Source organism: Vombatus ursinus, unplaced genomic scaffold, assembly GCF_900497805.2.
Source record: "Vombatus ursinus unplaced genomic scaffold, bare-nosed wombat genome assembly UNPS02014794.1, whole genome shotgun sequence".
Taxonomy (NCBI): domain Eukaryota; kingdom Metazoa; phylum Chordata; class Mammalia; order Diprotodontia; family Vombatidae; genus Vombatus; species Vombatus ursinus.
This window is the reverse complement of record NW_020954572.1, coordinates 2,045,652-2,072,657: the sequence shown is the minus strand read 5'-3', so window position 1 is coordinate 2,072,657 and position 27,006 is coordinate 2,045,652. Positions and strand designations below refer to the sequence as shown.

The window sequence follows — 27,006 nt, the reverse complement described above, 5'->3', positions numbered from 1 at the left end:
AGTTCTTCCATGAAACCTTTTCTCGACTACTCAAGACCATAGTGGTGTTTACTGTCTCATTTGATGAAGAGAGTGTGTATTCTACCATGACATGGTAGAAAGAATACTAGATTTGGAATCGGTAGACCTAGATTCCAATCCACCCCAAATGCTTAGTACCTGTGTGATATTGGTCAAGCTAGTTAAACTCTGAGAGCCTCATTTTGCTTCATCTCTAAAATGGGGATGATAATATTTTGTACTACCTACTCACAGGATTGATTTGAGGAAAATTTGTATAAATGTAAATTATCATAGGTTATTTTGAATTATTATATTTTTATATGAAGGTCTTCTACCATTCTAAACAAATTAGGAGTTATTTTGAAGGCCAGGGACTCTTTCTTTTCCCTATGTATCACCCCATAGTTCTTAATGTAATACCTTGTACCCAGTAAATGCTTGCTAAGAACATTAATCGATTATGAAAGAAACAGCCCAATTCTATGTTCAGTCTTTTTGTTGTTGTTGTTGTTGTTTTTCAGTCGTGTCTGATACTTCATTGACCCCATTTGTGGTCTTCTTAGCAAAGATACTGGAGTAGTTTGCCATTTCCCTCTCCAGCTCATTTTTACAATGAAGAACTGAGGCACACAGGGTTAAGTGACTTGCCCAGGGTCACATAGACAGTAAGTGTCTGAGACGAGATTTGAACTCATAAAGGTGAATTTTCCTGACTCTGGGCTGACGACTCTATCCACTGGACCGCCTAGCTGTCCCAAAAAACCCATACGTATTGTTGAAAGTTAGGCTATTATAACCCTCAAAGTGTGGAAATTAGTTATTAGTTTTATTTCTGTCATCTTCCTCCAGTTTGTAGTGTTCTCCCTTCCTAACCTATGCAAGTAATTTTGTCACGAGACAGAAGAATTTCTATTTGACAATTATATGGATAATTATCTCCTAGTACCTACAGTCACCAAAATAATAACTGCTGAAGATGATGGGGTGCTGAATGTGGATGGAACAGACGACCAGAAAGTCATCAAGGCTGAAAATGGAGCAAATCATCATGAAAGTATCCCTGAAGAGAGTGTCCTAGAAAAGGGAAAAGATGTCAGGGAGGAGAATAAAGCAGAGCAAGTTGATGAACCATCTACTAGCTCTGGTTCTGAATCTGATCTACAAGTAAGAATCATATTAATGCTAGATAGGGGTATTATGGGCTGTGAAAAAGTAAAAGCTTAAGCTAAATAAGTTTAATTTTAATATGCAAATGTAAAACATTGTGTGGACTAACTTGATATGTAAATTAAATCTTTCATTATGATAAAATCAATATAACTAAAATATAGATAATTTAATAATTATTTTCAACTATATAATTTAATGGTCTATAATAATAACACTTTAAATGCTTATGCTATTTTGCATACAAAGAATGCAATTTTGCAAATTTTAAACTAAGGAATGAAACTATAGTAGTTTTTAGAATGGCAAGAAAAAAAAACCTGGTGCTTCACTTTAATCTAGACAGTTTCCATGAATGAACATCAGAATACACAATCCCATTCAGGCTGCAAACTACAAGAGCTAAGGACCAAGAAGTATGTAAAGCAAGATACTGCCACCTATTGGCCCCACAACTGGCGTAACAAGTTATGTACCTGTAGTGACTGTATGGTGAGTATTGAGTCTAGTTAGTTTTTGATTGTTTGGGGAATAAATTTTTAAAATGAGAAGAACTGAAGGCGTATTTTGAAATTGATATCAAGAATATAGTCATAGCAGGAATTTAGAACTATATAATATTTTCCTCTTTGACTCTTGTTCCCCTGTGAATTTTGGTTTAGAACACAGGTTCTTAACTTAGTTTGAAAATAATCTGTTCTTTTTGCCCAAATTCCTCCAACTTCTTGGCAGATGACTTGGACTCATTCTGAGGTATTTACTAAGAACCATTGCTGTAGTAGAACCCCTCAGTCATACTAAAAACTTTTGTGGCTGCTGGTGGGTCGCATGCTACAGGACTTGTGTAAGTGTTTTTTGATGTTCTTCAGATAACTTTTGTGGTTTTTAGTTACCTGCATGGTTAGAAAATAAAACATTTCCCCTTCACTATAGGCTTTTAGATTTCTTACCAGGTACCCCCAACTTCTCTAATTGATTAAAATTGTCAGATGATAATTTATTAATTTTTCATGAGATTGAGCTTTGAGGGTAGTAAATTCTAATGATAATTTTATTTTATTTTATCTTTAAAGAAAATGTATGCAGATCTAGAAGTCTTATTCCTGACAGATGAATATGACACAGTTCTGGCTTATGAGAACAAAGGCAAAAGTGACCAGGGAACAGATAGGAGAGACCCTTTAATGGATACACTTAACAGCATGAATAGAGTCCAGCAAGTGGAACTTATCTGTGGTAAATATTATCTCAAAAGTGGAATTTGGGAATATTATAAAGCATATTTCATTATATAAGCTGACCTGTACAGAGACCAATATAGTAGATGTCATTTTAGTTTTAATACCGATTATCAAAAAGGCAAGCTTTTTTTTCTTTCAAATCTTTTTTCTCTCAGTTACATGTAAAAAAATTTTTTAACATTTGTTTTTATAATTTTTCAGTTTCAAATTCCCTTTCTCCATCCCCCCTTCCTTGAGAAGGCAAGCAATTTGATATAGATTACGCATGTGTAGTTATGCAAAATGTATTTCAATGTTAGCCATGTTGCAAAAGAAAGTAAAAAAGTATGCTTCAATTTGCATTCATACTGCATCAGTTCTTTCTCTGGAGGTGGATAGCATTTTTCATCATATATCCTTTGGAATTGTCTTGGATTATTGTATTACTGATACTCTGTACAGTGTTCTAGTTCTGATAACTTCACTTTGTATCAGTTTGTTTAAGTCTTCCCAGGTTTTTCTGAAAGCATCCTGCTCGTCATTTCTTATAGCACAATAACATTCCATCACAATCATGTACTACAACTTCTTTAGCCATTCCCCAATTGATGGGCATCCCCTCAATTTCTGCTTCTTCACAAAAAGAGCTGCTATAAATATTTTCGTATGTATAGGTCCTTTTCCTTTTTCTTTAATCTCTTTGGAAGCTAGACCTTGTAGTGATATTGCTGAGCCAAAGTTTTCTAGCCCTTTGGGTATAGTTCCAAATTTCTCTTCAGAACAGTCAGTCTAGTTTACAACTCCAGCAGTGCATTATCGTCCCAATTTTTCCACATCCCCTCCAACACTTGTTATTTTCCTTTTCCGTCCTATTAGCCAATCTGATAGGTGTGAGGGTGGTATCTCAGAGTTGTATTAATTTACATTTCTCTAACCAATAGATTTAGAGCATTTTTTTCATATGACTATAGGTATCTTTGGTTTCTTCTGAAAACTGCCTGTTCATATCCTTTGACCATTTATCAGTTGGGGAATGATTTGTATTGTTATGAATTTGACTCAGTTCTCTTATGTATTTGAGAAATGAGGCTTTACTGGAAAAACTTACTATAAATTTTTTCCTAGTTTTCTGCCTTCCTTCTAATCTTGGCTGCATTAGTTTTCTTTGTGTAAAACCTTTTTAATTTAACATAATCAGAATTATTCATTTTGTATCTCATAATGCTCTCTCATTTGATCATAAATCCTTCCCTTATCAATACATCTGACAGGTAAAATTTTCTGTGCTCCCCTAATTTGCTTATGATATCACCCTTTATGCTTAAATCATGTACCCATTTTGACCTTATCTTGGTATACAGTGTAAGATGTTGGTCAGTACCTAGTTTCTGCCAAACTGCTTTCCAATTTTCCTAACAATTTTTGTCAAATAGTGAGTTCTTGTTCCAAAAGTTTGGATCTTTGGGTTTTATCAAACAACTAGATTACTGTGGCCATTTACTACTGTTCATTTATGTGCCTAATCTATTCCACTGATGTACCACTCTATTTCTTAGCCTAGTACCAGATTGTTTTCATGATCACCACTTTGAATACAGTTTGAGATCTGGAACTGTTAGGCCACCTTCTTTCACGTTTTTTTTCATTGATTCCCTTGATGTTCTTGACTCTTTGTTCTTCCAGATGAATTTTGTCGTTTTTTCTAGTTCTATAAAAAAAATTTTTTGGTAGTTTGATTGGTATGGCACGAAATAAGTAAATTAGTTTAGATAGAATTGTCATTTTTATTATATTGTTCAGCCTACCCATGAGCAATTAATATTTCTCCAGTTGTTTAGATCTGACTTTATTTGTGTGAAAAATGTTTTATAGTTGTGTTTATATAGTTCCTGGGTTTGTCTTGACAGACAATACTCCCAAGTATTTTATATTGTCTGCAGTTATTTTAAATGGAATTTCTCTTCCTCCTGTTGCCAGATTTTGTTGGTATTATGTAGAAATGTTATATATAGGTTTATTTTATATCCTGCAACTTTGCTAAAGTTAATTATTTCAACTAGTTTTTAGTTGATTCTCTAGGATTCTCTAAGTATGCTATCATGCCGACTGCAAAGAATGATAGAAAGTTATATTGAAGGGGTGTGATTATGGCACCATGTGTCACTGCTGTTGTTTAATTTTTTTTTTTAATGTTACACTGGTTTTTGGCTATTCTAATCATTATCACAAAACTGCATTCCAGAATGATTGCATGCTTGAAAAATAACAAAATGTGCTATTTTGAATAAGCATGGATATAGAAGTTACAGAAAATACGACAAAATCAGTTTCTTCCATTTCTCTTTTCATCTCCTAAAATAATTTTCATCCAATGCTACTCAAATCATGTCAGTATCCTGACATGGTTCTTCAATTTGCTCCTGATAAAAAACAATTCTACTTTGTTGTGAATTTCTATTAGTTAGATAGAATTAAAATTTTTAATAGCAATTAGAATTTCTAATTAGAAATGGAATTTTTGCTATTTCTGTGATTTTCTTCCTCCCCAGAGCCTTCTTTTATCCAGAGTAACTTCAACTAGTTCCTGCAGAATTCTACCTTTCCTACATCCACTGTTGATTAATTTGTCCAGCATTTCTAAAACAACTTGTCTTGTAGCAAACCTCCAGCCTTCAGATTCTTTCTTGATGACAGCCTGCTCCCTCTTGCTGTACTGTTCCTGTGTTCTTCCCTTCCAGCTGCTAACTTATACCAAGCTCTTTCATTCCAGTTGTAGTAAGAAAAAAGTAACCAAAAGGCCTGTTTGAGTCCTAAGTCAGCTACTTAAAGTTTTATGACTTTGGACTGGTCATTTAATCTTTAGGCTAATTTCCCTGTTTCTAAAATGAGAGGATAAATGATCTTTTAAGAACCTTTAAATGTAACGTTGTCAACCTAAAGTTTTCTTCCTCTAAAATTTTCTTTTTTCCCCCTCTCTGTCGTATACTTACCTAAATATGTATTATGAGTGCTGTGAAGTATTGTGTAAATATTTGTGTGTGTCCATTAATATGAACTGTTGGGACTTTAATTTTCTCACCAGATTTTATGATTTCCTAAGATATGATATGCATTCTTTATGATGCATTCTTTTTTCTACCAGTAGCTAAGTATATAGTAGAGTCCAAAGTTTTCAGTAGACGTATTTTTTGAAATGTTTTATCATGGGTATAGTAGTGTAGATTTAGAGATTGAACCTATGACTTATCTGGATTTTCCCAAAGATTAGATTTGTAGAGAAACAAAAAAAGCCTTTGACTAATTTCTCAGCTAATCATATTTGTAGTTAGATCTCTGCTTTTTTAGGACTGGGGCTCCTGAGGTGAAGTTGAAGGGAGTTTAGAAGAATTTAGATAATATGTAGAATTAACTTCTAGGTTTCATCTAAGAGGAATAATTCTGGTTTTAAAATGCTAATAGGCAAGACTATTCAAACACAGTGACAGAAAGGTTGTATTTTGTAGCTGATGCATCTTCACTGAAGTTAACTTGAGTGTGTGTGTGTGTGTGTGTGTGTGTGTGTGTTTTTTTCTCTTCTAGAATATAATGATTTAAAGACTGAACTTAAAGATTATCTCAGGAGATTTGCTGATGAAGGAACGGTAAGATGAATCGCAGTTTTTAAAATTGCTTTGAGTTCCTTAAAAATGGTTTATTTTCTTTGACCATTTAAATGATCAGTTGTGCCATTAGTTTTGCAAGTTAAAATCAGATGTGTTTCTGGGATGATAAAATTTGAGAAAGGGAAAATTTTACTTAAAAAATTTTATTTAATTTTATTAAAAACTATGATATAAGGGGGCAGCTAGGTGGCACAGTGGATAGAGCACCAGCCCTGAAGTCAGGAGGACCTGAGTTAGGATCTGGCCTCAGACCAAACACTTGACATTGACTAGCTGTGTGACCCTGAGCAAGTCACTTAACCCCAATTGCCTAAAAAAAAACCTATGATATAAAATAATTTTCTTCTTATAAAGAAAGTCTTGGGGCAGCTAGGTGGCACAGTGGATAGAGCACTGGCCCTGGATTTAGGAGGACTTGAGTTCAAATGCAGCCTCAGACACATAACACTTACTAGCTGTGTGACCCTGGGCAAGTCACTTAACCCCACTGCCTAACCAAGAAAACAAACAAACAAACAGAAAGGCTTATCCCATTTGCCTTAGTATATATTTAAAGACTGACACTGTTACTCTTTGCCCTACCTGTAACTTTTGCCTTTCCAGATTCAGAAATGACATAGGAGAAACCTAGGTTTGTCTAAGTATCCCCAAATTCTTGACTAGGAACTATGGGGAATAGGCTGACATTATATAAAGTAGCAGAATTTCAACACTGGTTACATTGCTCCCTCGTCCCTGCCCTATGATGCTTCCAGCCATTATTCCTTTTCCCTTCCAAAATTACCATTCAGCTAAAAGTCTTAGGAAGTTCTGTCTTTGTTGTTTATTTTCATAATATTGACACTGTTTGACATGTGCCCAGTCTGAGGTATGGGGAGCAGATTCCTCTGTTACCCTTTTAATAATTTAATTGTGTTTGAGTTCCTTAGTTTACCATGAGGCCTAGTATTTTAGAATTCTTCTGACCAAATGGGGCTTCCCATTGGGAAAATGGGTCAATGGATGCCTTTGGGTGCCTGGTGAAACCTCTGGACTCCGTCTCAGAATAATGTTTTTAAATTGACATAAAATACATGAGATTGCAAAGGAAACAAATTGTATTGAAATATAGTTATCAATTACTTTTTTGAAGTTCACAGACCATGGATTAAGAAACCCTAGAGAGGTTTCCTTAGGAGAACGGCACAGGGGTGAAAGTGGGCTGAGTTTCGTTTGCATAATGTGTCCTCTAGATGCAAGTTAACATGCATTTATTACCTCATACTTACCTCATGCCAGACACTGTGCTAAACATGAGGATTCAGGAATCATAGATATGCATAAATTTCTGATATCACCTTATTTGGAGATCATTTACATTGATCTTTCATCACAGAGAGTGCATATATATCATTTCCTGAGTGGTGTAACGTGACTGCCTTTCTAAAACATTGTTTATTGAATCAAAAACCAAAGTAAGTTTCTACCTGTTGGTTGTTGGGTTGTTTTTTTTTTTGACCATCCAGAAAGGCATCTTGACTGTTGCTTTCATAGCCTTTTTAACTTTGCAGCAGCTTTCCAAACATTATTAGTCATTTCTTCATCACTAACATAATCAACCACATGTACCTATTCTTTTCTTATTTTCTTCTTAGATTATGAAGGGGGAATATTCCTTCAAGCATTATCATATGCAAAAAGAAAAGTTAACATTCTATATATTAAACTTCTCTGGGGCACATAATTCCCTAGTACCTGCCAGATTAGAAGTTGGCAAGCATTGCTAAGAGAGACCCATTTCATTAACATTATAAAACTGTTCAGAGGATAAGACTGCTCAGAAATGTCACAGAATTCTTATAGTGTATCTTATATTGTAGTTGTTTAGAATTTTTTTTTTTTAACTCTGTATATCTAGGCTTTAGTGCATTATCTCAATTTCAGTTGAAAAAGCCATTCTTCAGGAGACATGCATGACTTACTGTGGAAGGAGGTATCTTAGTGTAGTGGAAAGATTTAAAATCAGAAAACCTAGGTTGAGGTCCTGGCCTTGCCAATGACGATATCTCTCTGAGTCTTAGTTTCCTCATCTGTAAAGTGGGTATACAAATGCTTATGTTACCTGTCTCATAGGTTTGTTGTATGGATTCACTTAGGTACTTTATAAACCCGAGTGCTATATAAATGTTACCTTTATTATCATCAAGTGCATTTGCTCAAGCTAATCTTAGGATTTTTCAGTTAACATCAGGCCAAAGATAGAGGCCTCCTCATATTTTTAAAATTACAAACCATGAAAGCATGGTCTAGGTACTCTAATTTAGAAATTTACAAAGTACAAGTGTTGTTAAACAATTTTGGAAGAGTAGGTCATCTGCAAATAATTTGAACAGCTGACCTTGCTGAGCCTTCATGTTATCAAAGAGAGCTGAATCAATGTTGTACTGATTCATCAGCATTTTACTCTATTTCCCCTTTTTGTGTCATATGCAGAATCCTATCTTCTTTTTTAAGCTTAATGCAACTTTCTTATTCTACTGCCTTTTATCTCACTAGAGGAAGTTTGCTGTCCATATTATACAGTGACATCTGTACAGCTCTCTTGCTACTTTTATGTATGCTGGTGTCCTGATAAGGTCATATTATATAGGGTGACTTCTAAGATACAATTGCAGTTTTGTTCTGTTTATATATACACTGTGGTACAGGTTACAGTATTCTATAATACCTGTTGTGGCCTACTTTATCAGTGTGCTATTAGAGAAAGATTGTATGTCAGTCTCCTAGTAGCTGAGGTGTATCAAGTGTATCGTTGGCATGTCTGGCCTATTGCAGTTTAAGTGGTTTTTTGCCACATAAAATAGACGTATCCTGTGCCTTCTGAAGCAATTAGGGTTCAGGTATCTATTTCATATCCAGATACACATGTACCCAGACAGAAGATATTCTGTGCTTTTGAGAGCTTTTGGGGTGAAGTTTGATAATGCCCTCACCAATTTCAGAGTTCTATCTTTTGGAACCTCATTTTTCTGATTCCAAAAGTTTCTGATGTTTGGTACCACGGCTGCTAATTTCTTAACATTCTTTCTCCGTCTTCTTTTTTGCACTCTGATTGCTTCCCCCGCTCTTTTTTTGGCTTTTTAATAGGCGGTTAGAATCAGATTATGATGGGCTTTAAATCTGCCAGAGGAGTTTTTATTTGACTCCAGAGATAACCAACATTTACTGAGCAAGACAGTGATGTGGTCAAATCTGTGCTTTAGGAATATTACCTTGGTAGCTGTGTGGAGGATGAATTGGAAGATAGGGGCTTAGAGCCCAGTTAGTAGGCTGTTGGTGTCGTATTGAATTCCAGAACCAGAGTGGTTGTTCATCGGGGAATGCAGAGCGTGAGAGAGAAATCAGGGCGTCAAAGATGACTCCAAGACTGCCCTCTGTAGAAAAAAGGGAGGTTCTGAAGGAGGACTGGTATTGGGGGCAAAGGACACATAGTTCAAAGCTCTTCTACTTCTTGAATGTTTGTGTAGTACAGAAGGAGAATATAATCCTTGATCTCAAGGCTGTGAGGAAAGCTGAAATTTAATTTTGTTTTGAGGACCCTTATCTATTTGGTTACTTCCTTTAGTAGTAAAGATCTTATACAACCCTTATCTGTGTTAACCTAGTTCTTTGTTATATCAAAAAGTGCCTCTATGAATATTATTGTAGGTATGGACCCTTCCCTCTCTGTCCTTGACCTTCTTTGCGTATGTGTTGAATGGTGATATCACTGGGTAAAAGGATATATGACTTTACCCCAGAAGTGAGGGTTGCACCTCGAATGGACTTAGAGGAAGCTCTAAGTCTCTTGACATTGTCTGGATACCAGGAGAGCATGTGGACTGACCATCTTCTTACATGGCTTTCTAACATCCTTTAACACCTTGAGCAATTCTTGTTTGGTAACATTGCAGCTTATTTTAATTACAGAAAATTGAAAATCTTCTGCTCAAAATAAATGCAATTAGAATCAGAAGGAAAACTGTTAACTGAGAAAAAAACCTTCATAGAAAATTTATCTGATAAGTCTTAACATCCAAGATACATAAAGAATTGATTCAAATATTAGATAAGTGCTATTCACCAATAATAAATAAGGGTCAAAGAATATGAACTGCAGTTCTCAAATGAGGAAATATAAGCTCTGAACAACCATGTGAAAAAAATGCTCCAGGTAAGAGAAATTGGAATTAAAATAACTGAGGTTCCCTCTCACGCCCATTAGATTGGCAAAAATAACAAAAAAGAAAATTGTAATTGTTGGAAGAGTTGTGTAGAAGCAGGCATAAGAATGGGTTGGGTTTTTTGTTTGTTTTTTGGGGGGTTATTACTGAAACTTAAATACACAATAAGAAAAGAGAAAGAAACATTGTAAACTTAAATACAAAATAAGAGAAAAAAAGCATGTTATGTGCACAGCAGAACATAAGAGAAGATTCAAAATATATAGCATTAAATTTCCATTTCAAGAAAGCCTGTATAATAAATATACGTTATATTGAGAGCTGTCCATCTTTTCTTTGCTTCCTTGTTAGCTTTCTTTTGTTCTCTGCTGTGCACTTTTTACTTTGTTCTGTTTTCCCCCTTTCTCCCCCTCCCCTTTATATACATAAAGGTAAACAGTCTGTCCTTATTGAGTCTCTTGTAATTAGTCTTTAGTATGTACCTTATATTTCTCTTGGCTCTTGTATGTCAAGGCTACAATTAAGCTGGGATATATTTATAGATATAGATATATAGATATACATGTACATATATACACATACATATACTTTCCCTAACAAATTCTGTTTCTGATCTTTGTTTTTATATTTGTTCGTATCTCTTATTTCCTATCCCTCCCAACTCCTCTACTTTACTTCTACCCACTACCTTGCCCTTCTGTTACTTAACCTACCCCACCTCCCCCAAGGAGCCTTCCCTTATCCTCCCATTCCCATAAATCTAAATGCCCTTCTATACCCCCCTTTGACCCATTCCTTATCCCTCTCTAATCCTCCCAAGGATCCCTCCCTTGTCCTCCCATTCCCATTAATCTAAAATCAGATACTTCAGGAGATGGACTTTTTGTAAGTAAGAAGGGGTTGTGCATCTTTGTACTTACTTTCACTGAGGGGAAAAAATGGTTGGAACCCTGGGAGGTTACAGGTTGGAGAGAGCTGAACCAAGAGTTCATATGTTGGAAAGGAAGGATGAGGAAAGAAATCAGTAGGGATAAGTGAGAGGGGGAAAGACAAGAAATAGGATCTAGCTCCTTTGGCGAGTGTTTTAATCTGCATTTGTGTTATTATTAGTGATTTAGAGTAGTGTTTCATATGGTTGTTAAGAGTTTGTCAATCTTGTTTTAAATATCGTTTCTTCGTGTCCTTTGACCATTGATCCGGGACCATTTGATCATTGGGAATGGCTGATCAGAGATGTTTGATACAAAGATTTTTCCCATTCATCTGCTTCCCTACGTATCACAATTCAGTTGATTTTGTTTATATGAAAATTTTTCATTTATGTGATAGAAATTGTCTTTTGTCTTTTTTTGATCGCCTCTAACCATTGTTTGGTTAAGAACTCTGCTGTAGCCACCTTTAAAAAGAAACCTGATCTGGGGGCAGCTAGGTGGCGCAGTACATAGAGCACCGGCCCTGCAGTCAGGAAGACCTGAGTTCAAATGTGGCCTCAGACCAAACACTTGACACTTACTATAACTGTGTGACCCTGGGCAAGTCACTTAACCCCAATTGCCTAAAAAACAGAAAAACAGGAAGAAAAAAAGAAACCTGATCTGGTTCTCCACCAATGCTTTTATAGTGTAACTTTTTAAATAGTTAGGTTATATGTCTCCATTTTGAGGTTATGGTGGCATATAGTTTAAGATGTTGATCTAAATCTAATTTCTGCTAAGTTACTTTCCAGTTTCCTCAGCAGCTCTTTTCAAATAAGTTCTTCTCCCAAGTAAAAATAGATAAACCTGGTCACAAAAAGAGAAAGGAAAATTTAAAGTAATTAAAAATGAACAAGGTTTGAGAAGTAAAATGCATTATCAGAATCTATTATACATAATTTTATGCTAGCAAAATAGAAACCTTATAAGAAACAAATAATTACTTAAATACTAAAATATCCAAATTTCCAGAATGTAAAATTGAGATCTTAACCTACTCTTAGCAAATAAAACTGTATGATAGATCATAAAAGAATTCCTGGAGGAGGATAATTCACTTGATGAAGTTGGATTTATACTAAGTAGGTAAAGATGGTTCATCATTAGCAAGACAACATAATTAATTGTATTATAAACAAAAAACATCCCAAATCACATAATTATGTCAATAGATGCAGAAAAGACTTTTGGCAAAGTACTTTTTTTTTTTTCCCTAAAAAACATAGTCTTTGAAGGATCATCTTAATCAGTTAAAAAAAAAAACAAAGCAAAACACTGTAGAGCTAGCATTACTTGCAATGGGGAAAACATCAGAAGTTTTCCTGGGAAACATATAGGTAAAGCAAGGATATCTGATCTCCCCAGTATTATTTTTCATAATGCTTGAAATGTTAGTAGTAGCAATAAAACAAGAGAAAGAAATTAAAAGCAATAAAATTGTCAAAGAGGAGACAGAATTACCCTTATTTGCAGATGATAAAATGATTTATTTAGAAAACCCTAGAAGATCAGCGAAGGAATTATTTGAGAAAATTATTAGCTTCAAAAAATTACATGATACAAAATAAGCACACAAAGTTATCATTTCTCTGTAGCAAGAACAAATCCAGGAATAAATAACAGAAAAGAAATTCCGTTCAAAGTAACTACAAGGTACCTAAAATATCTGGGAATCAATCTACCAAGAACATGATCAGACATATAATTATAAATATAAAACATTCTTTAAAGAAATAAGAATGTGTTGAACATTTGGGAGGATATTAATTCCTCGTGTTGAGATCACTTTTTTTTTAAAGTAGAAGAAGTCCATGTGGGATTGAGAGACATTTTGAGTTATTTTTCTCATAGGTTGTGATGGCCTAAAAATCCATCACCTAAAGGTGGCCTCCCCAGTGAACATTTTAATGTTGGCAATTTTTGATATTGAAGTATTTTACAAAGTAAAAAAATGTAACTTATGGTATTGATAATATTGTTGGACTTTGGTAAATGAGAGACCATAGTGTGTAGTCCTTATTGTCTCCACCCATAAGAATAGGTTCAGCAGATGGTCCCAGCCTTTGCCAGGCACATGGCTACCCCGACATTGTGTGTGCTTAGTGATATCGGTTAAAGTTAAACATTTCACTAAGAATAGAGATTTCCAGGGCAGCTAGGTGGCGCAGTGGCGCCTTGGAGTCAGGAGGACCTGAGTTCAAATTTGACCTCAGACACTTGACACTAGCTGTGTGACCCTGGGCAAGTCACTTAACCCGTATTGCCTCACCAAAAAAAGAGAGAGAGAGAGAGAGAGAGAGAGATCTCCCTGTAAGGAAATTTCCCCCATGGGCCACATCTGCTGGTTACATGGTTTGCTCAGGGCTAAAGGCTCCTGAGTTGTCATAACTGGAACATCAGCAAGTGCTTTGAGGGCTTTGTGTCTCCACATTGGTCCATCCCTGGGGAAGTGAACCTGGGTCAGCTGCCACTCCTCCATCACACTGGGCCCAGAGCAGTTGCTGTTGATGTAGCTCTTCGGAGTTCTCACAACACTGTAAAGTAGATACTGTCCATCCTGTTGTTCTCTCTTCTCAATTCCTGTAGCACCTATTATGGTATTCTGGAGTTGTAGAAAAGCAGGAAGTTTGGGTTTGGATCCCACCTCAGAATTTTACTAGTTCTGTGACCCTCTCTGATCCTGGTTCTTCACCTTTAAAATTGGGATAGTAGGGGCAGCTAGGTGGCACAGTGGATAGAGCACCGGCCCTGAAGTCAGGAGGACCTGTGTGACCCTGGGTAAGTCACTTAACCCCACTGCCTAGCAAAGAATCAAAAAAAAGTTTAAAAAAAAATTAGGATAGTAATACTTGTATTAACTACCTCATAAAGTTGTTGTTAGGAAAGTGCTCTGCAAACATCAAAGCACTATGTAAAATATTTATTTTTAAAAGTATTTACGTCTAGTACTGCTAGCATGTCTATAATCCTTTAAGGTTTACAAAGAGCTGTACATAGGTTGTCTCAGTTTGATCCTCAGGACAACCCTATGAAGTGAGCACTATTATGCCCATTTTACAGATGAGGAAACTGAGGCTGAAGCAGGTTGATTGACTTGATCCAGGGTCACACAGTTAGCAGGTGTCTGAGTCAGGATTTGAATTCAGGCCTACCTGCCTTCAGGTCCAGCATTCTGTCCTGCTGCCACCTGGTTGCCTATAAGTAAGGAAAATGAGATTCAGAAAAGTTATTTATGTCAAGTTCTGACTTCAGGTATTTTCCATCAAATGTGTGATGTTGGCAGGGCCACAAATGGTGGTACATACCTCACTGGCTGATAGCAGTCTCCCAAGCTTCATCATATTTGTTCTGCTTGAGAATTGAGGGGTGGGGGTGTGGGAAGGCTGAAATTTTAATGACTGCAGGGGGGATTTTGAAAAAGCCTCTCATTCTCTTTTGGGGAAGGGGATAAATCTCGAGAGTATGTTTTTCCCCTTTGCTTTTTTATGACTCTTTTATTTTCTCCTAATTACTGTTTATTTTATTGTTCACCAACAGGTTGTTAAGAGGGAGGACATTCAGCAATTCTTTGAAGAATTTCAGTCAAGAAAGAGAAGGCGGCTAGATGGGATGCAATATTACTGCAGCTAGAATGGCATACATGAGCTTTTTATTTCAGGCCAAATGGGAATGCTGCTGTTCGATGAATAAAGGAGGCACATTTCTAACTGTTTGGTCCCCTTTTCACCATGCTCCTTTCCAAGAGGACTTATCCAGCCTTCTGCTGTTACTACATGCCATTACTTTAGTGACCAGAATGCATATTCTAATTTCACTACCAGTGATCCTCATTGTGAACTCAGTTCAATGTAACTCTGGTTTGTTGACTCCCATTCCCCACCCTTGGTGTCGATTGGTTTTAGGTTTTAGGGAGTTTGATTTGATTTTAAGAAAAGGTTGCCAGGATAATAGCCCCTTTTCTGCTGCCTAGTACTATAAGCCGGGTATTAACCCTGTTAAATTTTGGTGGTTGTTTACAAAGTGCTTTGGATTTTTGATATTATCAGGGATACTTATGAGCCTACATTGAAAACTGACCTACTTTGATACTGTCATGTTTTAGAAATGCTATTATCAGGGTCCCAGCAAATTATGTTCGCTCCAGACCTGTGCTGAATTCAGCAAATGTATCTATGGCAGACTATCCTAGTGGGAGTGAGCTTTGTGACCAGGGCAGTGTGTGCCCCATAAGGAAGAGGACAGACTCTATGAAAATGGATAGAAAAAAAGATTTTGTGCTCATGGGTGATTTTTTTTTTAATGTAAAGAAAAATTGACACCCACTTCCCTTTCAACTGTGATGGCATCTCCTTTGGAAGCTGGTCAAGTTTCCTACGTTTGTGAAATGTGAAGCTCCATGGAAAGCCATTTCAGTTAGTATGAAGTTCCCTTGACAGCTTCCCACCTCCCCTAGTTTTTGTGGAGCAAGAGCATTTGTGGAGAAGTGTGTAGCCTTGAATCAGTGCCTCCCTCTATGTGAATCAGATTCTTTCTGGAAATAGATGATGGATGTGCTTTAAGACACATTAACTGCTTTGGGTTTCTTAGGCCCTGATGATAAAATGTATGCTCACATAGAGGCCACATAGGTTCAGGAGGAACTCAGTTTTGGCATGTCCACTCATGACTAGTATCTTAGAGTTAAGTCAGGCATTGGGCCTAGAATAAATCAAACTGCCTTTTCTAGTGGTTCTCCTATGTGCAATGGTGGTCTTTGGCTGGGAAGATCCTTGTGCTTTCTGAACCTCAGGAGGGCTCACCACACAGCCATGACACTTAGCATCCCTTGCAAGAGTGAGGATTCTGCAGGAGGCCCTGCGACGGTCCGTTTAGAGCTAAGGCTCTCGGGACTAGTTAGGAGGGCCAGGGTGACTGGTGGTTGTGGCTGGGACAGACTTGTAGGCCTGTGTACTTTCATTTTTCAGGTGATAGGATCATAGAATTTAGAGTTGGAAGAGACCTTAGAATTTATCTTAAATCTAAGCCTTTCACTTTACTGATAAGGAAATAAGGCCAGAGAAGCTAAGTGACTTGTTATAGGTCATAAGTAAACAGCAGAATTGAGATTTGAACTCAGGTCTTCTGACTCCAAATTCTATGCTCTTTCTATTAGTCTGACAGTTTTTGGTTTGTTTGATTTTTTTAACCTGTGGGCCAGGTCTGTATCTCCATGTGGCCTAAAAGTTTGCCTCTTTCATTCAATAAACATTTATTATAAAAGTACCTAGGGTATGTAGATTCTGTGATAGGGGCTGGGAATACAAAATCTGGATAAGCCATAGTCCTGCCAGTTATTTCTGACCCAATGCCCCAAAGTAACTTACTCACCCAGCAGGGACAAGACCTAACCGGGTCTGAGACTGGTTGTCAACAGAACAAATCGCCACGAGCGCTGAAGAGCTTGTTTGATGAAAGGCACACTGTTCCTTCTTTAACGTTAACCAAAAAACTTCTTTTATACCTGTTGTTCACAGCTCCTTTTCTGACTGACTTTACTGGGCCACCTCTCCTCGTAGAGATTAATTTTGGTCAAGATGCAAATGTGCTTAGCGCATGTTTTATGCAGGCCAGGAATATGATATTAGTTGCTTTAAAAACAATAAATTCTGGTATCGTATGTGCATTTTTGTAGGAATTGTTACTGGAATTGTAACTACGTACTTAATTTCAATCAAGATTCTGTAAAAATTTAAATAAAACATTCAGAAAAGAGCTGTGCATTATATCTTCTTCAAATGAATTTTCTTTGTGTCTAAAAACTATGCAGCCAAGCCTCCGTGTTGCAGGAGTGATTATTCACCTCAATCTAGCACGTTCCAGGGCTATGAAGTGTTTTTCTCAAAAGGATCATTGTTGAGGTGAGTCTTTTCTCTGGAGTCCACCCCTCCAGAGCTACTGACATCATATTCTGATAGCACCACACTGGTCTTACCACATACCTCCCTTGTGCAGATAAACTCTGGTGCCATCCAAAACTCATCTGTTCAGCCTTTCATGACCTGGCTCCAAACACCCTATCAGGCCTTATACATCACTCTCCTTCATGCACTCTTCAGTGCAGCCAAAATGGCTGTGTTCCTAACGTGGCATCCCATCTCCATGCCTTTGTAAAGGCAGTCCCACCTGCTTGGAATGCACTTCCTTATCTGACTTGTTGGAAACTGACTCTCAGCTTAGGTGCTACTCACAACATAAGACCTTTCCTGATTCAATTTGTACTCCCTATTTTTTTACATATATCCTTAGATGTGTATACGTCACCCCCAATAGAATGTTCGCTTAAAGGCAGGGGCTTCTAAATTTTGTTTGCTAGCATCATGTCTGACATGATATTTGTTTGTTGACTGAGTGGGGAAAAGTATTGCTCCTGTTTTACAGATTAAAAAAACAGAATCAAGGGTAGAGTGATTTGCCTATGGTCGAAGCTGGCAGAGCCAGGATTTGAGTCCGTTATTGTGTACAATGTTCTCCTGGTTCTGATCACTCAGCATCAGACCATACAAGTCTTTCCAGGTTTTTCTGAAGTCAGCTTGTTCATCATTTCTTACAGCACAATAGTATTACATCACATTCATATACCACAACTTGCTCAGCCATTCCCCAATTGATGGGCATCCTCTCAATTTCCAATTCTTTGCCGCCACAAAAAGGAACTCCTTCATTCTTGACATGAATAGCAAACTAGAGTTGTTTCAGATAATCAAAAGAGGGAGAGTTAACAGTGTTAAGACATTGTCTTCACTTTCCCATTGTGTCATAAAGCCCAAGTGAGTCAAGATTTAAGGTAAATGTAGCTACAGTATCTTGGCCTCATCTCTCCTAAATGAAATTGTCCTTTACCCAGCTATAAGGACAAGGAGGAGCCCATAGATTGACATATTTGTTATAATCATTTGTCCAGGACCCAGCGAGTGCTGTGTTTACACTACTGACTTAAAGGTCACAGGATCAGAGAATTTCAATTCATATCGAATTTTATAGTTGGAAGGGTCCCCAAGTGTCCATCTAGGCCAACCCATATCTAAAAGGAAACCTCCGTACAACATGCCCAACTAGTTGTCATCCAGCCCCTTCTTGAAGATACCCAATGAGGGAGAATCTACTATTTCCTGAGGCAGCTCATGCCACTTTTGGGCAACTCACATTGTCAGGAAGTTTCTCCAAACATTCCCCTTGTTTGCCAACCTTGAGTAAATTGGAAAACATTCCAGTCTCATACTTTCAATCCCATCAACCAGTTGTTGCACCCAAAGATCCCAAAAATGGTTGTAGCCCCTACCTCTTCACTACCCACCAATCACCATCCTGCAACTCCAGAAAGGAGGAATCATCTCTAACACTTCAAGGATGGGAATTTTCCTATACTAAAAAGAAAGCTGGGAAGCTATTTTTGGAGGAATGATAATTCACATTTGCATAATACTTAAAGGAAGCCTTTCCTTCAAGGCATCTCTATTGAGTTGTCAACTCTTCGATCCATCCTCCCTACAGAAGTCACACTACTATCCAATTTGGATGCAGATTTGTTGACTATATTCTGCTCTCATCTCAAGCTGATGGGTTAAAAGAAACATCCTCCAATAAATCTCTTTTGGACTCAAAAGCATAAGCATGGATGAATTCTTAACCATTTTTGTTAGACTCTTTTGGCAGTCTAGTGAAGCCCTTTCTCAGAATTATGTTTTTAAGCAGTTAAAATTTCAGTGGGAGGTTAGTGAAAATAAAGATGCAATTTTACTTTCTAATTCAATTTCATGGAATCCCTGAAATCTATCCACGGACCCAAGGTTAAGAACCCTTGCTCTATAGTGTGGATGTAGAGTAAATGAAATGGGCAAGAGAAGAAATTGATCAAATCTCCTTAAACTCCCACATAGAGTCCTCATTCCATTTACTGCAGTGAATGTTCCTGATTTAAGTATTCCTTATTCCTGGAAGTGTTGCCTCTTGATGCAGCCCACATTTATAATATAAACCTCTCTTTATAATATAAACTCTATAAGTCACTGGGTATTTAAAGATGAACAGTCCCTACCTCCCAGGAGATGACTTTCTACTGTGATTTAGAGCTGGGGTGTGAACATTCTTTTTTGTGAGGCAATTGGGGTTAAGTGACTTGCCCAGAGTCACACAGCTAGGAAGTATTGGGTGTGATCATTCTTAAGAAACTCACAGTTTAAGGCAGAGACAGAGTACAAAAAGCACAGTTGTTTCTAAAAGAGTTAAGACAATAAAAAGAATGAATACAAAAACCATAACAGGAAGAATACAGGGACGTATCTGAGTCTCACAGTAGCTCTCACTACCCTCCAGGGACTTCTTTAGGTTGCTAATGATCATTTCTTTTTAAAAATTTTTTTAAAAGAAAAGGAAACCAATGTTTGAAAAGTACTTGGAGATCCTTACGTGAAAGGTGCTATGTATGTGAAAAATATTGTGGTAATATTCTAATTATTAAGCACTTGTGATGTCAAATAATACAGCCCAGCATGTGGAACTTCTTTTAAAGGAATATTTGTGTCTTGGTTGTGGGAGAACCTTAAGTTGGACCTTTATTTGTATTACAAATAATGAATATTCCTAATCCCACCTAAAAGCTCTTTAGAGCTGTTTATGATTTACAGTGATTTGGAGTTACTTTTAGTTACTGTTTCTTTTCAGGTTTGATGAAACATGAAAACTCAAGGGAGACTTTTTGTACCCACGTGGGAAAGTTCTCCTTATTTTTTCTGTCTTGGTTATGAACTCACCACGGTTATTTTCTCCCTAAATCTAATAAAGCAAAGAGACTTTTACCTTGGTTATTTTATTAGTTTGTGACACTGTGATTCTGAATATTGAGTTAAGTTTTTGGTTGCTGAGAAAAAATGTTATTTTGCATATATTTGTCCTCATATTAAAAAGTACAAAGAATTATAATTTATAGTGATTTCTTAATTTTCCTTAACATGATTTCAGGTATTTACAAATATGGTAACTGTAAATTTAAAAGATTTAAGTATTTGTTTCAGGATGCTATGCTTATTAAAATTCTAATATAATTGATATGTGAAATACAAATAAATTCTTTGAAGGTTATTATGTTGTCAGTGTTTTCCCATGAAGTCTGAAAATCAAGTTAAATAAAAGTACAGCCAAATAAATAAATAAATAAGTAAAAAGAAAGGGGGGAAAAAAAACCAGTGTAGCGAAAGTAGCTAGTACATAAACTAAACTCCATCATATGCAAGGTTCTACCCCATTTCTGCAAAGAAGGGAGGAAAATACATTTTCATATCTCTTCTTTGGGACCCAGGCCAAGCCCCACTTGATCATTGTTTGAATGAATGTATAGAATGAATGTAAATAGCAATTGTTTCTGTTTTGGCCAGAAATCCCCTCCCAGATTGATTTTTTTTTTTACTAGGTAAAAGAGGCCATTCTCTGCCTTTCCAACATAGCCTTAATCACCTAATGGGTATTTCCTTAGTCAAACTGAGACCTGTTAAAGATCTTAATTTAAAAAGGCCAAGGTGCCTAAAAAAGGCTACTGCATCCAAGGCCATCTCCAGTCATTCTGATCTGTATCTTGCCACTGGATCCAAATGACTCCAGAGGAGAAAGTGAGGCTGATGATTTTGCACAGCCCTCCCTCACTCAAATCAAGGTCAATTGCAAGTCATATCATCATCTCCCTGATGTCATGGTCCTCTTCGAGAAGGAAGGATAAACAACAACTTTGGGACCACCAATTTTTTTTGGAGGCAATTGGGGTTAAGTGACTTGCCCAGGGTCATACAGCTAGCGAGTGTTATGTGTCTGAGACCAGATTTGAACTCAAGTCCTCCTGACTCCTGAGATGGTGCTCTATACACTGTGCTACCTAGCTGTCCCAAGGGGCCACCAATTTTGAAACATGAAAATTTACATCTACAATGAACTATACAAGGTGTTTTTCCCCCCTTCATATTCTGAATTCTCAACAACTCTTACTTTTCTATTTATAACTCCAGCACTTAGCATAGCACTTTGGCACATAGTAAATGTTTAATGAATGCTTTATTCCATTTCATTAGACCAGGAAGGCAAGAGAATGCAAGAATTTTCATCCCCATTTTACAGATGAGGAAATGAGCTCGGAGAGAAGTAATTCGCCAAGACAACTATAAAGTGATGTCATTTAATAGATAACAAGAAACCCTACAATGTGAGGGATGCCTGGAGTGTAGACCATATGTAGTTAAATTACATACTCACAGTTTCACATGAATGATAATAATAACTCACCTTTGTTTAAAGGCTTTAAGGCTAAAAAAATTACTTTCCTCCCAACCATCCTTTGAGGTAGGTAATAGAAGCACTATTTTTCCCATTGTATAGATGAAGAAACTGATGTTTCAGTGAGAGGAATTTGATTTGATTAGGATTACAGAGCTAGGATTTAAACCCAGGCATTTCCTACTGTTTCTTCTTCAACCCAGGTAAGAGTAAGGTTCCAACATTACCAAGCCCTCCACCCTCACCTGCCTCCTCTGTATTAGTTCTTCCTTTCATGCCCCATTTTTATAATATAATTGTTCTCTTTTACCTTTTCCTAACCATTTTTGTTTTTTAGCGTCATCTCATTAAACACAACTTTGCCCCAACCTTTCAAACTATCTTGGTAATGATAACAGTTTTAAGAATACTGATAACATTTTCATATGTATAATAAGTAAACAGTTTGACCTTAATGTGTGTCTTATAATTGGTCTTTAATGTTTTCCTTATATTTCTTCTGGGTCTTTTATATCGAATTTTCCATTTAGTTCTGGTCTTTTTGTTACAAATACCTGAAAGTCTTTCAGTTCATCAAATGTCCATTTTTTTCATTCAGGCTTATACTCAATTTTGCTGGGCAAATTACTCTTGGATGCTGACTCTAGGTCGTTCTACCAAATCTGTTGCCTTGAACATTGGCACAAGTTCAAAGCATCTAGCAATCTGTAGCCATTGCCCTGCCTTGCTTATTGGCCCCAGTTGCAGACTCAGGCCAAGGGATGCTTTTCTCTTAGGTAGTGTAGTGGTTAGAGAACCGGGCCTGCAGTCAGAAAGATCTAAGTTTAAAGCCTGGCATCAGATGCTTACTAGCTAGCTGTGTAACCCTGAGCAAATCATGTTTAACATCTCTCAGAGCTGGTTTTCTCATCCATAAAATAGGAATAATAATAGCACTTACCTCACAAGATTATTGGTTGGGGTGTGTTGGGACAGCTCAGCCAGCTCTGCAAGACTGACTTGTGAGAGATGATTGTTAAGTTTTCAGTGTAAGCAATTACACCTTGAAAACTGGCAAAATGCTACAAATCAGGGCTGGATCGATTGTTTTGTTGATTGTCTAGACTTCAGAAAGAAAGTAATGGAAAAAATGTTAATAATTCATATTGAACTTAAAAGTGCATTGTGAATTCAATTTTTTCCCCCAGAGAACTCATTGTTAAGTATTTACCAGAACATCTCATTTGTGAGGATCAAATGAGATAAGTATGTATAAAGGTTCATTGGAAACTTAAGAGTGCTACATAAATGTTAGCTATTATTATTATAATGACCCTGCAGGACTTTGGTCCTTTGCTATCTGGGTCTATCACACTCATCTTAAAGTCCATAGGTTCCCAAAGTGGGATACCACCCCTGGGGGGTGTTGGAACAATCTGGGGGGATGGTAGTAGCCTTGGGTGTAATTAGGGGATGTTGAATAAAAATAAGGGGGCAGTGGAAGTATAAGGTAAGAAGAGCAGAAAATTTTGAAAAACCGTTCATGCATGTTTCATCTGTTATGTAACAGAGTTAAAGTCTTAGTGATTACTTTATTTTCCAAATAAACACAAAATACAAGTTAGGACCCATCAATGGTGAAGTCCACTAACAGGTCTTAACAAGCAAGTGTTGGCTAATTCCCCTGACATTTTTGCGAGGACTTTTAGGGAAGCCAAATAATGGGAAATAAGCCTCTCCATCTTGGATCAAACCAGTCTATATGTGGGAAGAGACTGGTTAAAGTTAGGAGGTAGAAGGAAGCTTCATTGCCTGCTGTGTTTGGTTCTGAACCTCCTGTAAGTATACAAACCATCCAAAGGAATAGTCCCACCAAGACTGGAAATATGGGTAGGTACTGAGATACCAAAGAAAGAAGGCCAGTCCCTGACAGGTTGTATTGGGGTTAATTGGGGGAGCTTTCTCATGAGGCCCAGTTGTTGGCAGCAGAAGGCAGTGGTAGATCTCTGCACCACCCTTAGGCCAGGTTGGATATTATGTAGAAAAAGAACAAAGAAGGCATAGTACCAGAGATGGCCCAGTGTCACGTGCAAGTTTTCCCATGGGATAATCACAGCTTATTTTGCTGTTTATATTAAAGGTAGTTTACATTAACTGTGGAGTCATAGGTCATGTTTTCACACTCTGGCTCTCACCCCCTCCTGCCCTGCTCATGCATTCTTCCTGATAGTATCTTCCACAAAGTTCCTTGAGTGGTTCACAAGAGGTTTTGTTAACATGGAGGAGCCCAGGGGCAGCTAGGTGGTGCAATGGATAGAACACTGGCCCTGGATTCAGGAGGACCTGAGTTCAAATCTGGCCTCCGACACGTAACACTTACTAGCTGTGTGACCCTGGGCAAGTCACTTGTCCCCATTGCCTAGCCAAAAAAAAAAAGAAAAAAACCAAAACCATAGAGGAGCCAACCAAGAAACTATATTGGAAGCACAATGCACAATAGCAATACAAGAACAAGTAGGAAAACAACAAAACAATATAAACTAACAAGAGAATTACTGCAATTGTTATAATTTTCTTCACCCTACCTCAAGGTAAGTGAAGTCAATGGCATTTGGTGATTAGTGGGAAAACTGAATTTCTGAGCTTGAATTTTTTTTTCTTTTTTTGCTTTCTGGTGAAGCAATTAGGGTTAAGTGACTTGCCTAGGGTCACACTGCTAGTCAGTGTTAAGTGTCTGAGGCTGGATTTGAACTCAGGTCCTCTGGACTCCAAGACCAGAGCTCAATTCACTGCGCCACCTAGCTGCCCCCTGAACTTGACTTATTACAGTTTAGCTAAATTTCTGAACTAAGTTCAGAGACAAAGAAACATGGCTTGGGCAACTTTACAACTTGGAGGTGATACAGAGTAGAATCAATTATATGGTGGAATTACGATCATTTGATTGCCTCAATTTCCCCCTTTTTGTCAATGGGAGATCTGTTACAATTTTCCCTGTTAAGTTAATGTAAGAACAACAAGATAGACCAATCACAGTAAGAATGCCTAACCACAGGAAGAATGTTTAAGATCACAGACTAATTTTAGAGGGGGAATTTACATGACACCAAGGTGACTGAGAGAACTCAGTATGCAGATATGGTGAAACAAAAAAGCCAATGTAATGCAATAAAAACCATCAGCATTAACTAACATCAAGTCTTTTTATATTTTAGTAATCTACTCCCAATGTCCATTTTATCAACACATTTCATCTTGGATCTCAGATGTCCCATGCAATTGTCTGGTCATTGGGAAACATCTCTTGGCCATTGTGGAATAGGTCTTATTCTTGGGGCAGCTCTGAAGTGGTCTCTTCTTTTTTTCGTAGATTTGCTTCTCTGGTTCCAAGTTACTTGTAGATATTCCTTAGATGTGCTTGTCAAAGTCTATTTTTTTTTTTTTGGCTAGGCAATGGGGTTAAGTGACTTGCCCAGGGTTATACTGGCCGCACGCTGACCTTCTGCCAGCCGTACGCCGGTACCCACTCCTTCTATAAGGAGCACACTACCAGAGTCTTACTCACACTCGAGTCTTCGGTCCTCTGCCGGATAACCACACAGAGACGAGCCATCGGGAGGCGCCAACACCAGAGCTTTATTCAGAGGCCAACACAGCAAGCCATCATAGCAAGCCCAAGCAGCAAGGCCAGAGCAACAGGGCAGGAGCCAGGAGAGAGCGTGTGTGATCTGACCACGCTTGTTCTAAGTACCTACCTAGCCCCTCCTCCCCAGCCCTCTTACTAGCCAATGATTGTAGGGTCAGATACCGGAAGGGGCTGTCTGAGTTTAGCACACCAAGGGGGAGGGAGTGACGTAGGAGGCTAGGACCGGATATAGGAAGGAGGGGTCTGGGATTAGCGCATAGACAGAGTACGTGACCTAGGAAGTCAGACTCAGGAGGGGTCTGGGGTCAGTGCTGCACAAAGGGACCCAGGAAGTCAGGAAGGTCACAAGAGGCATCTGGGGATGACGTTGCATATAGGGAGGGGACTAAGCAAAGGGAACTCAGTCCTCTGCCATCCCACTCCCACGTGGCACCACACCTTGCCTCAGGAGCTCTCCGTATCCAGCCCATCCCAGTTCACCACGACTCTGCCTACCACAGCCCCTGCCTCGACTTCCAAAATACCCAGATCTTACCCTACTCTTGCCACAGCGCCCATCCTGGTAGCTGCCAACATCAGACAGTCCCTCACACAGGGTCACACAGCTAGTAAGTGTTATGTGTCTGAGGCTGGATTTGAACTCAGGTCCTCCTGAATCCAGGGCTGGTGTTCTATCCACTGTGCCACCTAGCTGCCCCCAAAATCTTTTACAAAACAGATCTCAATACAAGTTAGTACAACCTCTCAAATTTTCTCAAATAACTAGTTCATGTAGTGAAAACCAGCTCAAGCCTTGTAGCTATGATCTTATCACAATAGAGTTAAGAGAAGAACATCATGTTAAGGATCCCCGGTTCACCTGAAACTTCAAAGAATTTAAGTTTTTATATGCCCCATTAGACATATTTGACATACATGATCATCTGATCTTGTTGCTTTCTCAAAAATTTTCCACTCCAATTAATTCCAATTCCTTTCGAAGGATCAGTTGCTATTAAGGATATAATACTATATATGAAAATGTAGGTAACAACACTCTTCACAAATAGCTACTTTCCACATCTGGATTCAATGGTTACAGAAATGAATTTACTTACAAGAGGCTGACTTTACTCCAATTGTAACAAAAAAACCTGGGAGGGTATGTGTGGATAAACTTTGTAATTAATTCACAGTTGTATATAGAAAACAGTGTATATCAAATTGATTGTCTGTAGTAAAACATGTTCAGTGGTTAACCGTATTCAAGTGGAATAGATATTACCCAAACATTATTTTCCAGCAGGATGACCGATTACAATGAAATTCAATTCCTTAAAACAAAGCAGATGTTTTTGACTTTAACCTCACACATTAATAAATTCATATCTTTGTTTCATAAGCTCTCTTTTAAACCTTTGTCCCATAGCATTCTTATCCCCATAGCATTCTGAAAGAATGAGATGCCTCAAGAACTGAATCTTATATACATGACTATGTAACTAGTGGCAGGCAGATGACAAGCCCAAGTACCAATTTACTTAGTTATTTGAGATATGGAATGGCTACACATTCAGATTGAAAATAGTAAGAGCTTATATAACTGCACTGTGCTCACATTTTCTACTGACCACCTGCCCTGATTATATAAATTTGCTATAAAAGGAAAAAGCATGGATATCATTGTAACAGCATCAAAACTGGTCCTCCAGGCCTAAGCCTAAGGGCACAGAATGACTTGACTCAAGTATGCCAGGATGAAGCATCTCTAACTCTGTTTGATTTCAGGTAAGAGTCACAGTTGAATTTTTGGAACAGCCCATCATACAGCAAAAATTCCACCTCTCTTATTGCCAGACTCAAGTTTAATCAGGTGGT

At 37.7% G+C, this 27,006-nt stretch overlaps 1 protein-coding gene across 2 annotated transcripts in view; it reads left to right on the top strand.

The window, feature by feature from the left end:
* UBR7 (ubiquitin protein ligase E3 component n-recognin 7 (putative)) overlaps window positions 1–16,979 on the top strand; it is a 28,866-nt gene extending 11,887 nt beyond the window's left edge. For both annotated transcript variants that reach the window (XM_027870119.1, XM_027870118.1), the window contains 5 exons: window positions 947–1,167; window positions 1,513–1,662; window positions 2,244–2,406; window positions 5,970–6,031; window positions 14,766–16,979. In XM_027870119.1, coding sequence (XP_027725920.1) covers window positions 947–1,167; window positions 1,513–1,662; window positions 2,244–2,406; window positions 5,970–6,031; window positions 14,766–14,858 — 689 coding nt within the window. In that variant the 3' untranslated portion in view covers window positions 14,859–16,979. The remainder of the gene's footprint in view (window positions 1–946; window positions 1,168–1,512; window positions 1,663–2,243; window positions 2,407–5,969; window positions 6,032–14,765) is intronic.
* Window positions 16,980–27,006: the final 10,027 nt, after the last annotated feature.